The sequence below is a fragment of the Pezoporus flaviventris genome, unplaced genomic scaffold (genome assembly GCF_033815535.1).
Source record: "Pezoporus flaviventris isolate CSIRO_AGI_PZ_B2104156 unplaced genomic scaffold, CSIRO_AGI_Pfla_v1 ptg000001l, whole genome shotgun sequence".
Lineage (NCBI taxonomy): Eukaryota > Metazoa > Chordata > Aves > Psittaciformes > Psittacidae > Pezoporus > Pezoporus flaviventris.
The window spans coordinates 4,222,841-4,240,227 of record NW_026892549.1 but is presented as its reverse complement, the minus strand read 5'-3'; the positions used below and the strand labels follow the sequence as shown (position 1 = coordinate 4,240,227).

The following is a 17,387-nucleotide window of genomic DNA, read 5'->3' as shown; positions in this document are numbered from 1 at the left end:
CAACTTTGATACAGTTACATTAGGCAGGATGGACTTCCTAACACTGGCTGGAATAAAGATGTCACTGGAGGTGAAGGATGTGAGTTGTCAGTCACCTCTCAATAGAGCCTCCTGTGGATATGTTAATGACCATCTCTATGCATTTCCTGGCAGTCATTCCTAGTACACTTAATAGGTTGTGAAGTGGGACCTCGTTAATGTAAGGTTTGGCTCTGCTTTCATTCTAGGTCGTCAGAGCTGCTGAAGAAGCTGCTTCCACACTGGCAAGTTCCATCCACCCTGAGCAATGCATCAAGGTGCTTTGCCCCATCATTCAGACTGCAGATTATCCAATTAATTTAGCTGCCATCAAAATGCAGACGAAAGTAATTGAGAGGATTTCAAAGGAATCATTGCATCAGCTCCTTCCTGATATCATTCCTGGGTTATTACAGGTACGGTATCCCGTGTCACAAATGCTCCTGAGCACAAACCAGCACTGAGTAATTTGTGAGGTCTGTGACCTCAGAGAGAATGGATGGGCCCTTTGGGGCTAGATTTTGTTAAATTAAAGTTTTAATCCCTTTAATTTTTTATATTTGAGTTTTTAATGTTAAGAAAAAGAAGATTCAGTTTCTTCTGTTTATGTTCCACAATTAGAAGCCTTGGCCTGACTCCTAAATAAGCCATCAGTAGCCACATAATAAATTTGAATGTAGGAGTCAGCCACATCTTATGTTGTCTCACTACATCCCAAGCAATATATCTTGTAGTCTCCTTTATTTCTGCTGAGCTGTTCTGTGTTCTGATCGTACTTTGCTCTTGAATTTGAATCCCAGCAGGCAGGCTGGTCCTTTCTTCTTTCCAAAATCAGGACTGAACTGCTTGCTGACTTCATTCAGCCTCTTTCATAAGCCTCTCAGGCTGGGTGGGGAGCTGTGTTTTTGCCAGCGTTAAGGCTTGGTCTTACAAAGCAAATTTAGCTTTCAGCATTGGCTGTAGGAATGTTGTCTTCTGTTCCTCTGCACAAGCAGCCAGCAGTGCCAGTGGCTGGGATGAGGCTGCAAACAAGAAGGAAATAAGGGGAGGCAACAGTGAGAGATGAGAGACAATGTGTATGTGTTTACTGGAGAGAGATTGTGGCAGGAACAGATCAGTCATTGTGAAAGGGGAGACATGTTTGGGTGGGTAAGACTTCAGTAAAGAACTGGGGCAAAGAAGCCCTCCTCGCTGTGAGCATAAAAAGTTAGGACAAGAGCGAAGTCAGATATTCCCCTTCTGCATCCTAGGGTTCGTCTCAACTTTGTGGTGTCAGCTCTTGCAATTCTTTTCTTAAATTTCAGCTTCTGGGAAGCAGACAATTCTGTATTGATCTAAGCTTTTGTTGTGAAAAGATTTTAGCCATAATTGTTGGAGACAACAATCTGAACAGTGGAACTTCAGTGCACTAGAAAAGTTTGGGAACAGCAAGCCTTTAAAAATGCAGTTATATTTGTTTATTAAATTGCTTCCATGTCTTAAAATGGATCTTGTTTCAGAGCATAGATACTTCCTCACCTTAGAAATTCGTAGTGATAGAAGGATTCTACTCCTCATATTTGGGAAGTATTTTGGGATCCTAGCTGAAGGACTGTGTACGTTGGGAACCACCAGTGTACTTCTTTACCATGCCAAGGCTACTGGTAGAATGGTGAAGAGGCAGGCATCAGACAGCACCAATATGAGCACAAGCATGAAGCTCAGCATCTTGGAGTGGGATCTTCCTGATTCCAGTGAACTGCTGGGGATCTCCATGCAGGAACAGGACTTAGCTGGGGGTGTCATGGTGCTTGCCCTGGTCCCAGTGCAGAGCTCTGGCTCCCTCAGAGCCCATGGAATAGTAGTCTGTGAGGCAGTCTCCCGTGTGCTGCATCTTAATACCCTCAGGCTGGACACAGCTTTGAGCCCGTATAATGTCCTGAGTGAATGCTCTAACTGTTGGGCTGTATTATTAAATTCTGGGAAAAGAAGCACTGCCTTGCAAGCAAGTTGGCAAATGGAGAGGTGGGGTGATGGTCCCATTGGTGCATACAGGGCAGGCTCTATAAACCCAGGTCCCACCAAGATGCAGCCCTCAGGCCTCAGCACCGCACAGGTGTCCCTGCCCTCATGGGAGTAATTTGGGATGGATACATAAACAAAATTCCAGGCCCACAGGGAAACTTAAGGTCAAGCAGAGGCATCTGATCATCTCAGGAAGCCTTTGGGTTGGGATCCATCAGACTGTGTCCTGCATCTCAGCTCTCCTTCCAGCAGTGGGTTGTGTCTTAGTGGGTGTTCCTCTGCTGTAAGCCTGGGCTCAGCTTTTTTTCCGCCGCTGTCCTCAATAGCTTGGTGTTTCTCTCAGCTCATCTAGATCGCATGCTTTCCTAGCTCAGAGCTCATTGGGATTGCAGACTGTCATTTCACACTGTATTTTGGCCCTGCAGCTATAAGCCTCAGCTGTGCTGCATTCCTCCTCCTGGCTTTCCCAGCAGAGGTCACCCTGCATCTGGAGGAGCCAGTGTCCCTTAGGCTGAAATGATGTCTTCATTTCTCATGGCGTGGCTGCTTACTGATGAATCACTGCCTGAGTACAGGACTGATGTCACCAACTGCTAAGTGACCTGGTGGCTAGCTTGAGTTCTTCTGGAGTTGCTAGAGATCTGGTACACCTACAGGGGTCTCTCAACATGTTATTGTCTGGTATTACCTGATAAGTAATCAGAAAGCTTCAGGTTACAGTGGCAGTTCAGTGTGAAGCACAGTGTTTAAGGCTTTTCTGAAGGCAAGCTGGGAGCACAAGCGCTCCCCTCCAAGAAGTCCTGACCATCTAGGATAGTGTATGGTTATCTGAACTGGACACTGGAGTGTGTATGTTTGATGGAGTCCTAAGCACGTGTTGGGGAAACTGTTGTTGCTCAATGCTGCAACATTAATTTTTACATGATAGTAATAATCTGTATTATCAGGAACAAATAGGATGTGATTGTATTCTCTCGCTCTTTGAGTATTCAGGTTGCAAACTCTTACATTAAGCAGAGCTTTTTCTGTTGCTCTGTTAGGTCAGGCACATTTACAGAGTGTACATCAGCTCTTTAGCATACTGCTCTGAAAGGGTGTTGGTGAGTGCTGTTTGACTTCTGACCTTTTTTCCTTGTTTCACAGGGTTATGATAATACAGAGAGCAGTGTCCGTAAAGCTAGTGTATTTTGCCTAGTGGCAATTTATTCAGTAATTGGAGAAGAACTGAAACCTCATCTCGCACAACTCACAGGAAGCAAGGTAGGAGAGTAAACGCATCTCTGGGCTCTTGATTATAGTTAGCTGAATGGCTTGCGCTACTAGCAGCGAGACCAGTGGCATCACAGTAGTTCTGGGTCAAGCTCCTTGTACTATGTTAAATCGTATCTTACCCTACCAAACACTACTAGAACAGCACAGCACCTGCTCAGCAGTGTGAGCATTTGCAATCCCACTAAGAAAATTTTGATGGGGTACAGGTATGGGTTTCATGATGCATTTGATCCTGTGTAACTGCAAGCTGCCACTGAGAGGTCCTTTCCACTTACAGCCATGTTTAACTTGCCCCTTGGGTGCTGCATCCAGGGGTGTCTCTGCAGTGAGTTGGTTCAGCTGGCTGCTCTGGCTGAAAATCAGTTCTGCAATCCAAATTAATTAGCTTTCAGCCTGTTCTGTGGCTGTGTGGGTAACCCAGTGCGAAGAGTGGTGGGAATGCATGGCTGGGATGGGTGGGAGAGCAGGTTCTCTCAGCAGCAGGTTGTGGTTTGGCTGGTAGAAATGCAGGTAACACCTCATTTAATAGCATGGCAGTATCCCTTCTGGGACACCAGTAAGTTTAAGTGGCCCTTCAGAGGACTTTGTGCCCTAGAGTCAGGTTAACAGCAAAACTGAAGCTCTGGTCTGATGCTGCAGGTGATAACCAACTCCTTAGTTCAGCTCTGGCCTTCAGACAAGAGCTGGCATTTCATGTAGAAGCAGGCAGTGTCTGGTTTTCAGAGCTGTTCAGGAAGCCATCACAAGATTTCTTCTCCTGTTTGAAGTCATCATAACCAAGATTTCTATGCAATTTTACAAACAATTCTGCATTTTTGTTTCGGAAATAGATCTCTGCATGTGAATAGGTATGCTTAGTTTAGAGGGCTTTGTTATGTTATTTTGAAACAATAATTTCTTTCATGGATAGTGGCACAGGAAGTGTGGCATAGGCCAAAACAACATGAGACTTGGATTTTATTTCTGAATTGAGTTGCCTTGTCCTTAAACAAATTACTTGTGCCTCCAAATTGCTCTGGAAACAGATAGCTATGAGTGCTGAGGTTTACCTCATTATATTTGGGCAGTCGGGAAATCCCTCTATAAAATGTTGTAGAGACTTTATTATCCCAGTATCCTAGGTGCCATGGACTTACTCCACCACATAACTAACTATAAACATGTGAGTAATTCTTCTGGGTTTATGCAGACTGCCTGTGTGTTTAAAGTTAAATGTGTGTGTGAGTCATTGCAGGATCTGGAGCTAAGGTGGTAAGGCAGAAAAAGAAAACAAGCCCATGCAGAGGAGGTATATAGTCATAACAGCTGCAGTGTCACTAGATGTACCAAGTTAGTGAAGATATTTAAATGTCATTGAAAATGACCATTTTATAAAGTATGGAAAGTTCAGGGTGCTTCCTAGAAGGGACCGTGGCTCTTGGATCACTGTGTGCCTGCAGCCCTACTGACCTCTGTGGGATTCCTGCTCACCCAGAGCAGGCTGCAGGATTGAAGTCTGTGAACTGATAGCTGCTAAGTGAAATGCAATAGGATTTTCTGAATCCCGTGAAATCTCTAACTTCAGTGGGACTAGGCATAACTTCCTGCCTCTGTCTGTCCTGAAATACACTGAGCTTTGCTTCTGATTTTCTCCAGAGAGCCCAGCGTCAGTACACTCAAAACTCAGTTCACCACAGAATCTAAGTTTTAGGATTTGCGGTTGACTTTTGTCCACCTGTTTTTCCTGGCATCTTCTCCTCATGTTTGTTTGTTTCTTTCAGATGAAGCTACTAAACTTGTACATAAAGAGGGCCCAGACCACCAACAGCAACAGCAGTTCCTCTTCAGATGTTTCAACGCACAGTTAATGGAGATATGTGGACATATGTGTAGACTTAGAAGCAATCAACGGTGCCTCTCAGAGACCTTTCTGCTACTCTTCACTGGCGTGCTTCATCAGCTCAAGGAGGCCATGCAGATATTTATTGCAATCAGTATTTTAGTTCCTTAAAAGCTTTTATGTAGAATCTTACTGGTATTGAATGTAAAGGAAGCAAGGTCTGTGTTGCAGTCTTCATTAAAAGTGAACAACAGAAAGCCATACTTAAACATATTTGTATAGCCTGCTGAAATCTCAGAAATATGTTTAGGTTAGCATTCCAAAACTGAGTTCAGAAACCTGGATATGCATAAAAGTCAAACAAATCTTGTTGGTTTAGTTTATACCCAGTTTTAGTTTCTGTGTGCTAGTTACCTGTTCTCTCCCATCAGCCGCTCTGGCTAGGTTCTCTTCTTCTTACAAGTTTTGTGGTCCTGTTCTGTACTCCCTGCTGCATCTTACCTAATGTGCAGAGCTGTCTGCAGGGAGATCTTTGCAGATGTGGTTGTGATTCCAGCCTTGGATGCTTTAATACTGGGAGATATCAAGTGCATAATGAAAAAGTAGGTTCTTTTTAAACATCTGAGATTTTGTACATAGTTCTTCTGACTGACCTTTGATAGGCTAATTTCTCTTTAACTGCTCTCCAGCCAGCTGTGCTATGCAGAACAGCTGGGCTCTTGCTCCTTTCATTGACTGTGTAAATATTTCTCCCCTCCTAACCCATTTGGCTCTTTCATATGCTCAAAAGACTCTCCAGGTTACTTGTCACTCCACAAAGGGAACCTGAGACCCAGTTCTGGGACTGATGGCCTGCGAACGGGACACTGGAGTTGGGTGGGTGAGTGTTGGATTAGGTACTGAGGGTACCCATGGGTGGGCAGTGGGGCTCGCAGGGCTGTGTCTCAGTGCTGCCTTGTGAGGCTAGCTGCATTTTTGAAGTATATAGTGTTGAAGGGCTGATCTGCTGCTCTGACCTGACCCACTGGCAGTGGGTGGTGAACGGCTTTATCCCCGCAACTCCTTTATGCTTTGGCAAAATGCTCACCATAGAGGTCAGAAAGGGTATCTGAAACGGAACAAAAAGACCCCGTGGAAGCACCTGCTGAGCCAGCTGGGACAATGCTGGTTGCCTGCCACATCTCTCCTCCTGTGCCTGAAAAGCCTGCAGTGCTGTTAGCTGCCTTTAGAAACTTCCTTCTTCCTGGCCAGCACCACGCACAGCCCTGCTGGGTGCTCTGTATTTTGGAGGGGTGTGGAGAGCCCTTGCTGGGCACTACTGTCAACAGGGTGCTCTGGATAAGGGTACCACAGCGCAAATCCTTTTGCAGCCTCATGACACAGACCAGGTCAGAGCCAAACCAGCAGCACCAAATACCCCACAGCACAAGATTTCCCAAAGGGAACATTTCTCCATTTGGAAATGGTGAGCTCCCATGCCTCTGCCTGTAACTGGGGAAGCAGGAGGAGGATGCTAGTGCTGTGTTTGGCCCTGAGCTGGATCCTGGGTGATGGGCATGCCCACCCCAAACATACAGTGGATTGGAACTGGCTTTTTGCCGGCAGTGCCAGCAGTGCAAGAGGATGGTGGACCTGCAGCTTATAGCTGCAGCTGTGCTGATGGATGAGTGCTCCCTGGCTATTCTCAGTGCCTTGGTCTCTCTCCAGCCCCTCCATTTCTGCTTTGGGGAGCTGAAGGGATGCCTTGGTAGTGTACTGAGAACGTGAAAGTCTACTGCAGCAGGGGAGTGCAGTGAGGAGGGTAAAGCCACATTGTTCTCCCTTCCTGTCAGTTCATCCCTGTGTGTCTAACCCCTGGCCTCAAGGAGCTGGGAGGTGATGCTTGGTGACAGCTCCCTTCCCAGTCCTCGGCTCAGGAAGGACTGGGGGCTGGTGGGAACTGTGCGAGATTGGGCTGCTAAGCTTGTTGGTCCTTTTCCCTGCTGATGTGAGAACAGAGGAGGTGACCTGCTCCCACGTTTGTTAGGATATGTCCAGGCTTTTGCAGGCTGCAGGGTTAGTTCCCTCAGCTTTCCCCAAGCGTAATGCCATAGCAGGAGAAAGGTGAGATCTTGGTGGGTGGGATTCCCCCAGGGTCTTTCCCACAGGCTCAGAAAAGCCATCCTCATCAGAGGGAGGATCGGCTGCTCCATGGTTGGTGTCTTCCTTTCCGTGGACCATTTCTTTTCAACATCTTTCAGTATGCTTATTAGAATATTATTCTTTTTAATTTTTGAATGATTCAGATTATTGTCGTTTAACACAAATTTATTTTCCCTTTTGAGGAAATACTCAGCTGACTTGTTGGCAGCAGTTAGCTGTCTTGTGTGAATTTTTAGTGGTGGGTTTGTTTTTTTTTTGTTGTTTGGTTTGGTTTTGATTTTCTTTTTATTTTTTTTTAATTTGTACTTTGACTGCTTAGTATTTATGCCTCTCCTTCTCCTCATCTCAGTTCAGCGTCTTCTGTTCCAGATCTGTGGTTCAGAAGGTCAGCATAGCTGACCAGATGGAGATTAGTCCCTCCCAGCTGTAATGGAGCTTGGTCCATCACCGTTTGCTGTTTCTTTATTATTGTTTTTAATGGCACACTGTAGTAAATCTCCAGGAATTGAATTCCTTCTCAAATGTTTTTATATATTTTATCAAATCCTGTTAGTATGCACTGAGAGCGAACACACTGTATCGTCCCTGAAATGACGCTGGTGCATGTGCTGACACTGTGGTAGGAGTTAACAGCTCATCCTTGACAAGATACATGCAACTGGCTGCTGCTCCAGTGACCTGTGTTTTCCAATACTACTGGCACACTCGGGACTGCAAATGGTAGAACCAGGCCTTACTTTCTAAATCAGATTCGGTTCTGTTTGTCAGTGGATGCTCTTTAATGTGCTACTTAATTTTGTTACGTGAGTCAGTCAAGGATTGTTCATCCTTTGAGTACTCTAGAAGTATGTTATACCTGTATACAGTAGAGAGCATTCTGCTTAGGTATTTATAAATCATTGCGTATAATGTACATAGTAAGGTTGTTTAGTATGTTGAACATGACCCGATTAATTTTTTTGTGTTTCCTTTGAAGTACTCAAAGGGCTAGCTCTGAATGTCACCTCTCTGATCTCCAGTGTTCTGACTTCAACAAGATGTACAATCATTTTGTTTTCTCTTCAGCAAGCATAAAGGTCTCTCTGGCTACAAATCACAGTGTCCATGCACGCTTGCAGAGAAAGATCTGCATGCTGGCAGTGCCTCACCGCACCGGTGAAGCTTGTGTTCATGTTCTCCTGGCAGTAGGCATCTACTGCAGCTGACTTTTGTTTTCCTTGCTGCCCATTATGCAGGGCTTCAATTTTTCGTATCTTAAAAAAAAGAAAAAAAAAAGAAAAGAAAAAAAATAGTGAATTTTCTTTGCCCACCATGCTCTAGAAGTCTGAATGGGAGAAAACTCTCAGCAGACAGTGGCTCCTGGCTGCAAGGTTGCCGAAATCTCGGATGTGGATGTTTTTTCTGCCATTGGCTGCACCAGTGCTCCGTGGGCATGGGCAAATACCAGATCCATCCGCCCCACAGGTCTACGTACTGTAGTTCTCATGTAGTGCAGAAATACCGAGGCATGTGGCTTTCTTAAGGTACACTATGTGTGCTTGCCTGGATTACAATACAATATGAGACTGTCTTTTTTTATTGCTTATTACTAGCTTACCAATAACCTGTATAAGTAATGTAACTCGCATCTTTGTCATCAAAAACTTTTCTCCCCACCCCTTTATTTATCAAGCATAATATTACATATTAAGGGACAGAAAAAATAGACCTTTGTAGAATGCAGCAGGACATTGCTAACAATGTTTTAAATGGGAAGTAAAAACCTGCTCTGAAAAACGCCAGCCACGAGAAATGACTTTGTTGGCACCGTGTTCATGCGCATGTATTTTTTTCTATTTTTTCCGCTTTTGTCATGTTACATCCATATCTGTATTTATATCTTATTTGTTTCACTTTTGAGTGTATCATGGCAATTGTACAGATGGTTTTTGTTAACATTTACGTGATAGAATTTGCTAAGAAAAAAAAAAATAAAACCTTTTGAGTTTGCCCTAGAAGGAGTTGGGTTTCTTTTGTGGGGGAGAAATTAGTAGTAAAGTAGTAAAGGTTCATTATCCAACACAGCTCCTTACCCCAACAGCCTTTGCTTACAAAGGATCTGCTCTTATTCCTGCCCTGGCAGCTGTGTTTTTCTGTCTTGGAGGTGGTTTGGTGGGCTGTTTCCTACAGGCACCAGTCTGTGAGTGGCAGTGAGGCTAGGAGGCAGCTGATCTTTTGGGGTGCTGGTCTTTTGCTGTCAGTTTTTAAAGGCTTTTTGAAAATCAGGATTTGAGAGGATTCTTGGGAGCATTTATGGCCTTTGGAAGAAGGGGCAAGCAACTCAGGAGGACTACAAAGATGCTGTAGGGAGAAAATTAGAAGGGCCAAAGCCTGACCAGAATTTAATCTGTCTACTGCTGTAAAAGGTAATTAAAAATGTTTCTATAATTTTAGAATGTAATAATACATTAGCAATAAAAGATGGGCTAAGGAGACTCTCCTATTGGATGTGGAGGGAAACATAGTGCCAAAGCATGAGAAAAAGGATGAAGTACTTGATTCTTTCTTTACCTCAATTTTCTATAAAAAGACCACTTGTGGTTAGGGTACCCAGCGCCACAAGCTGGAAGACAGGGACAGGGAGCAGAATGAAGCTCCCATGGTCCAAGGAGAAATGGTCAGCAACCTGGTACACCACTTAGACACACACAGGTCTACAGGGCTGGATGGGATTGATCCAAAGGTAGTGAGGGAGCTGGTGGAAGTGCTCACTGAGACAGTTTCAATCATTTACCAGCAGTTCTGGCTAACTGGGGAGGTCCCAGTTGACTGGAAGTTACCGAATGTGATGCTCGTCTACAGGAAGGGCTGGAAGGAGGATGTGGGGAACTACAGGCCTGTCAGTCTGACCTTAGTGCAAGGAAAGGTTATGGAGCAGATCATCCTGAGTGCCATCATACATGTACAGGACAACCAGGCTGTCAAGCCCAGTCAGCATTGGTTTAGGAAAAGCAGGTCCTGATTGACTGACCTGATCACCTTGTATGACAAGGTGACCTCCTTACTGGATGAGGGAAAGGCTGTGGATATTGTCTACCTTTAGACTTTAGTAAAGCCTTTGACACCATTTCCCACCACGTTCTCCTGGAGAGACTGGCTGCTTGTGGCTTGGGCAAATGTTCTCTTGGTTGTGTTCAGATTTGTGCCCCTCGCTACAAGAAAGACATTGAGATGCTGGAGTGTGTTCAAAGAAGGGCAACAAAGCTGGTTAAAGGTCTACAGCACAAGGCTTATGAGGAGTGGCTGAGGGAACTGGAGAAAATGAGGCTCAGGGGAGACCTCACTCTACAACAACCTGAAACCGGGGGCTGGTCTCTTCTCCCAGGTAACGAGTGATAGGGCAAGAGGAAATGGCCTCAAGTTGAACCAAGGGGAGGTTTAGATTGGCTATTAGGAAAAACATCTTCACCAGAAGGGTTGCCAAGCATTGGAGCAGGCCGCCCAGGTAGTGGCTGAGTCACCATCCCTGGAGGTATTTAAAAGACACGTAGATGTGGTGCTTAGGAGTGTGGGTTAATAGTGGACTTGGCAGTGCCAGATTAATAGCTGGACTCGATCTTAATGGTCTTTTCCAACCTAAACAATTCTATAATTCTATAGATTTTGGTGTGTCCTTTAGGGCTGCAGCTGCAGTGTGTTGACAAGGGAGTGTTTGTTTATTGAACCACCTTAAAGTATCTGTCCCTTGTAGCTCCTTTGTCATGAAGTCCCTTGTTGTCCTAAGCCACATGATTGCTTCACACATGGAGAATGGGGAATGGCTGTAATTGCTGGCTGAGACAGTCTTGCCAGGCTCTCCCTATGATGGAATACTGGACTTGCTGCCAGCAATTAAAGGTAGCGGATTCCTGGCAAGTATGAAGGCCTGCTCTAAGCACTTGCAGCCCATTCTCAATTAATTTATCAGTCCTGGAGGGTCTGGACTGCTGGCAGTTTCTTTACAGGCCAACACTTTGCAATCCCCCTCATTATTTTGCGACCCCTTCTCTCCCATGAGGGATGCACCAAGGAGCTCAGTGCATGTCAGCACAGTTGCACTCCTGCACCAGATGCCTTGTCTTCCTTTTGGCTCCAGTTAAAAAACAAGATGTTTTGGCTTAAGACCCCTGAGAAAGTGCAGCTCAGCTGATCAGTGGTAACTTCTGAAGTTAAATAATTCCACTGCTTCTGATTGTGCAACCCAATTGCTTGCTTGTGCAACCCTCGTTTACCCTCCCTGAGCAAATCTCACACACTCCTCTCTTCATCAACCCAACACATTTTTCCTACTTTGCCCTTTCATAGACATCCATGAAAGGGCCCTCACCAGTGAGTGAGTCTCAGCCCTGGCAGGAGCCTGCTAGGAGGAGACTTAGATCAGAAATGCAAGTAATACTGATCTTGAGGAGTCAATGACAGACCATAAATCTCCATCCTCTACTGTGGTAGGGAAAAAACACTCCGCAAGGCTTTGGGGAAGCTGCTGGGGCAACATGGGCATGGAAGTCAACCTGAGCATCAGGTGGGGAGGGAGGGGTGGTTCTGTGTTTAGGACTAGAAAACAACCATTGCTTGTTGCGATCACCAGTCACAGATCCATTGGCAGATAATATGGGGTTATAACTGATATATGTGTGTAAAACGGGCTGGAGAAGGTTGTTTCAGTATCAGGGTCAGCAGCACACAGCTCTTCCCTGCCAGGGCAGCATGCATGCGTGCATGGAAAGATGATTACACCACTGCAGTTGCTGTGCTCTCCTGGACCACTGCAGCTGCAGCACAGGAGATGCTTACATGTTTCAGGTTCTCCCTGGAGATCTGACTGCAGCCAAAGGCTTGGGAAATACTGGCCCGTTAAACCCAAGGCCTTTATGCAACATTGCTCTGCTTTCCATGTTGCTTTCTCATAACTTGGCAGGTACTGAAACACTGCCACTGCTTTCCAAAAAAGGGCTATTTCTATCTAAACTCGAGTGCCAGCCAGGAGCCAGCAACCCTCCTTGCTGCCCAGCACAGGGGTCAGCAGGAATGAGTCCACTGTCCATTGAGTCAGGCACAATACATGGAGACAGCGGTCACAAGGGCTTCAGCTCTCCGAGGGACCTGGGGCTGAGGCTGGAGGGCTCAGCAGGAAACAGACACTTGGGTGCAATGAACAGGCAAGAGCTCGCCTGGGAGTGAAGGAGACGGGGGAGCAAGCGGCGGAGGGGAAAGGCAGTGTAAACCAGACCGAGCTAATACAGGGCCGGGGGGATTACAGGGTGCCAGGGAAGCTGCTTGCAAACACGTCAGGTACAGAGCAGCACTCCAGAGCTGAGGGGTAATGAGTAATTAATGAGGAGAGGGATGAAATTCATAATGACTTAAAAATGGTCGGGATAATGAAGTCCTTCTCTTTAAATCCACCTTTAACAAGAAAGCTAAGGGAAAGGATTTAGATCAATTAAGAAGTAAAGAAAAGCAATCTTGTAAAAATAGCTATTGACACAAGTAAGTGAGAGAACAGCTGGAAAGTCTCTCCATGGTTGAAGCAGCAAATGGCTGAGGCCTATGGCTGAAGGGATTTAGGGGGGAAGGTTTGGTTATTAAATGATGGAGAGTTGCAAGGAAACCTGCCTGGACCCAGCTTCATGTTTGTGCTGCTGTCCCCATGCAGGAAGAAGGGGAGCCACACAGCCTTGGGGAGCTACTCAGCCTCGGGAGCTGCAGGAGGTGAAATGGAGTGAATGGACTGAAGACATACACCTCACTGTCTGCCTCCTGGTGCAGGAGTTGTGTTGCTGGTGACACAGGACAGCCTGTGCGTGTCCAGCACACAGCAGCTTCTCTCACAGCAATCTCCATTATGGGCAGCAGTTGCTGGCCAGGTACTGAACCCCAGCTCTCAGCTAAGCAGCTATGGCACCTTTTACAGAATCATGGAATCACCCAATTTCTGTATTTAATGACTGTATGGCAAGAGTAGTCAAAGGAGAGCTTCAGGAAGGTGGCACAAGTATGCTCCTGGACATAAAGATGTGCTGATTGCCTCTTGCTGGGACTCATCCCACACTCCACTCAGCTCCTGGTTCCAGATGTTGGATGTACAGGGCTCTTGCAATGTGAACTCTACGGGTTTTGGTGCTTGCATGACTTCTCCTTAGAAACACTAGAAGTTTTAGCAAATCACTGTGAATTCAACAGGCAGGGAGCTGGTGATGATGTCTGGCTGATCTCCTGCTGACTTGCTCTGGGGTGATCATGGTGTGGAGCAGCAGGGTGCAGAGGCCACAGTCCACTTCTATGGGATGCAGCTGCCCTCTGTGAGCATCAGCAGCCACTCATGGCCAGTGGATATGCAGTGGTCCTCAAAGTGATGGACCCTATTACCTTCAAGCGTGCTGAAGCTCAGGTGTCACAAAAGAGGCTGGAAACACTGGAGTTGGCACTAAAATATGTTCATCTCCTCCCTATTAGGGGAAATATTTTTGGCTTGCTCTGGCTGCCATGCAGCAGGACACTGGGAAATTCTCTTCCTTACCTAGATGACCCAACTCCTTTAGACCCATAACCCCATCCCCCTCTCCACTGAATAACACCCATAAGGTCCATTGTGCCTGGACCTGCCTCCTGCCCCCTCCATGGGTGTCCCCAGCACAGGGTCTTTCCTGCTTCCCCTGTGCCAAAATGCTTCCCTCACAGCACAGGCTGGGGCTGGTTCAGCATCTCTGGGCAGGTTGGTGCTCGGGGCTGAAAGGGTTAAAGAGCTGTCCCTGTCACAGGGGCAAGTTTCTCCACTGCCGGTCTATAAATAGGAGCTGGGTTTCTAATCTGCTTGCCACTTCTTTCCACTCCCGGCCAGTTTCATCCTGCTTTTTCCTGCAAGGAGGTACCTGCACCGTGACTGCAGATACTGCTGGGAGAGGGAGGAGAGCAGCCAAGTCCTGCCCGGTGAAACACAGTGCCTGTCAGTCCTTCTGTAACCCACCCTGATTAAAAACAAACAGGAAAAGAGAGGGGAGAGAAGCGTGGCCCAGTAGAGCTGACCCAGGTAAGCAGAGAGCCTCAGCTGCTTTTGCACCCCACTGACCCTGGAGAAGCAGCGCCAGCCCAGCTCAGCTTGGTTCCTGGGCAGGCTCAGACTGCACTGTGCTTGTCTGAGCCCTCATGGGCACCCCAGAGCTGAGGCTGAAGGTTTGGCGACCCTCTTCCTCGCTCAGCTGTGCCCTTTCAGCGCTGTCATGGATGCTCCTGGGAGCCTCTTCATGTGTTTCTGGACAGCTTTTGCTCAGACACAGTGAAGAAAAAGTAAATATAACAAATACATTCTCATTTATCATTCATTGTGAAAAGTACAGAGCAATCCATCCCCAAAATGACATGTGTGAATGACAGGCTGCCCTGCTTGGAGGACATGGACTTAGAATCATAACATCATTCAGATTGAAAAGTACCTTAAGAACATCTAGTTCCAACCCCCCTGCCATGGGACACCTCACACTAGACCAGGTTGCTTAAGGCCCTGTCCAGCCTGGCCTGTCCTTCATGCACGGTTTAGCCTCGCAGCTGCCCATTCCCATTGGCATATGAACTGCAAAAGCAATGTCTGTGCTTCCTTTTCTTGTCCAGCTGATTTCCCACAGCCAGCGAGCATCTGTCTGCTCCTGCAGGCTTGGAGGGAAGCATCACCCCACAGCTGGGGTGGCAGGAGCTGTGCTGAAGGGTTGTTTGACCCTGCCCAGAACACTGAGCCATGGAGCAAGCTGTTTGACCACAGCTGGACCCAGGGCAGTGCCTGGCTTCACTGACGCTGGGATTTTGGCATTCTCCAAGACCACTTCCAAAACCTTTATCATCTACAGCAGTGGGGAGCTACTTTGCTCTGGGAGCATCTCTCCACCCGGTTGCGTATTGAGGCTGCTGCTGCAGCAAGTTCAGGATTCAGCCTCTGCCCCCAGCTTTAGCTGTGGGGAAGACCATCTCCTCCCAGGATTTTCCATCTGGTCTAGTGGAAGATGCTCCTGCCCATAGCAGGGGAGTTGGAACTGGATGATCTTTAAGGTTCCTGACAACTCAAACTACTCTATGATTCTATGATTTTGGTAGATGGTGCCAACCGGTTCTGACAAGAGTCCCTGGCGATCGCTGTGCAGGGTGAATATCGGTTTCACAATTTAGGGACGTTTGCAAGACTTCTGCTTTCTGCTGGTTGTTCACGAGTTCCCACCACTTCTTCTTGCAGCTCCCTGGTTTATACCTGGCTACAGATGTTCCCCACTAAATGACCATGGTGGGATCTGTCTCTGGAAGTTTAATAACAGCTTGAGAAGTGCCTGGATGTTGTTCTTTCCACTGAATTTCACATGCCAGTGAACTGAAGCTGCGGAACTGAACATCAGCTGGGAACTGACAGCCAAGTGCTGATATCCTTCCCTTCCTGCTGAAAGGAACCTGGGTCCTACTGCTGGCTGATCCTGGGTGTTCAGCAACAGGCGATGGATCCAGGTTTTCCTTTGAGACAAACCCATGCTAGCGGGAGGTGGGGACAGGACAGCCCTTTTCCTTTCAAGTTAGTGGCTGAATTCCAGAGGTGAGCCAATGCTCAGAGCAAGTGGGAGCACTGGAAAGGGATCCCCAGAAGCTCAATCCCTAATAGCTCTGCAAGCAGAGGACAGTGCTTTGGCTCTCCAGGCAGTCCTTTGAGCATGGTCAGGGTCACTGTGGTGAAGGGATGAAAATTTCAGAGCAATAGGTTTAGAAGAGCAAAGTCCCCGAGTTTGGTTCTCACTATGCAGTGCAGGAGCCAGATTCCTCTCTCAACTGCACTGGGACTTGCTGCAGATTGGAGCACTCCCTTGAGAGCAGTGCTGCTGGGATGTGGGGATATTCTCCCAGTAGCATTTTGCCCTGCAATTGTTATTGGCATGTGGCTTCTCACTCCATTTCCTTTGGCATTCGGCAATCACCATGTTTTGGGCAAGCACTAAACATTAACTTAGATTTGTACTTAACAACTCAGTGGTGTGTTTGGAGCCCCACTACAGGAAAGGGACACACTCAGTGTCCTTCCCCTGGCCCTGTCAAAGGTTTAGGGCAGCCAAAGCAAGAGTTTCACTGAGTTCACACCAGCATTCACTGAGCACACACCCCTGCTTGGCTGAAGGCATATCCAGGTATCCAACAAGTGTTGTTTTCATCCACCTAAAGTCTTTGATTGCCTTGATTAACACAACTAAGAAGACCTTGCTGATTTGAAAGCAGAGTGAAAAACCTTCTCAGCAGAAATCAAAGCCCTGGAGCGGTCTGGAATGTACAGGAATGGCATTAACAACTAATCCCCACTAATCCAAGATGACATCCTTATCACATGAGAGCATAAAATGTAATTAGAGTTATATAGTGTTATCTCCAGAGTACTAAGCAAATATTAACCAATCCATCTTCCCAGTGCTCCTCTGGGGACAGCCCAGCAGTCCAGTTACCCTGGCTGTGCAGGTGGGGAAACCAAAGACATGGGATGGTGCACTAGCAAGGTCCCTTCTGGAGAAGACCATGCCCACCTTGCATCCAAAAACCCGAAATAAGAAAAGCATTTCTGACTGCTGGGAAGTCTTTTGAAGACACAGAGCACATCTTCCTTCAAGGCCCCTGTTGTCTAAGGGATGGCAAGTGACCACTGTTGCCCTGTATTTCCAGGATCTCTCAACAGCTATTATATATCTGCAGGGAGGTAAAATGCATTGTCAGACAGGGGCTTCCTCCACTGCTAGAACACATTTAAGTGATATCCAACCATCTCTTCACCTCTGTTTGTATCAGGGTTTTTTTTTTAATGTCCCAGATTTGCCCCATCTCATGGATGCCGCAGAAGGTGCCTTTGCCGGGGGGAGCTTTTTTGTCTTCCCTTTGGCTCTCCAAGGGAGATTGGCCCTGAGATGGATAGCGCAACTGATGGTCCCCACCTGTGTGAAGCAATGCCCTTGGGACTGAAGTCAGCACGCAGGCTTTACAGCCTGAATTGAGGTCTCCACCATCCTTGTAGCCAAGGACACCTAGAGATGGGCAGGGAGGTCTCCCTGCATGATGCCTTTCACCAGGCTGTGTGTTTTGTTGTTTAACAAAATACAGAGCCTGA

At 46.8% G+C, this 17,387-nt stretch overlaps 1 protein-coding gene across 4 annotated transcripts in view; it reads left to right on the top strand.

The window, feature by feature from the left end:
• Positions 1-5,386, top strand: part of CLASP1 (cytoplasmic linker associated protein 1) — a 173,460-nt gene extending 168,074 nt beyond the window's left edge. For all 4 annotated transcript variants that reach the window (XM_061464729.1, XM_061464982.1, XM_061464810.1 and 1 more), the window contains 3 exons: positions 228-434; positions 3,166-3,282; positions 5,055-5,386. In XM_061464729.1, the coding sequence (XP_061320713.1) occupies positions 228-434; positions 3,166-3,282; positions 5,055-5,141 (411 nt within the window). In that variant the 3' untranslated portion in view covers positions 5,142-5,386. The remainder of the gene's footprint in view (positions 1-227; positions 435-3,165; positions 3,283-5,054) is intronic.
• The last annotated feature ends 12,001 nt before the right edge of the window (positions 5,387-17,387 follow it).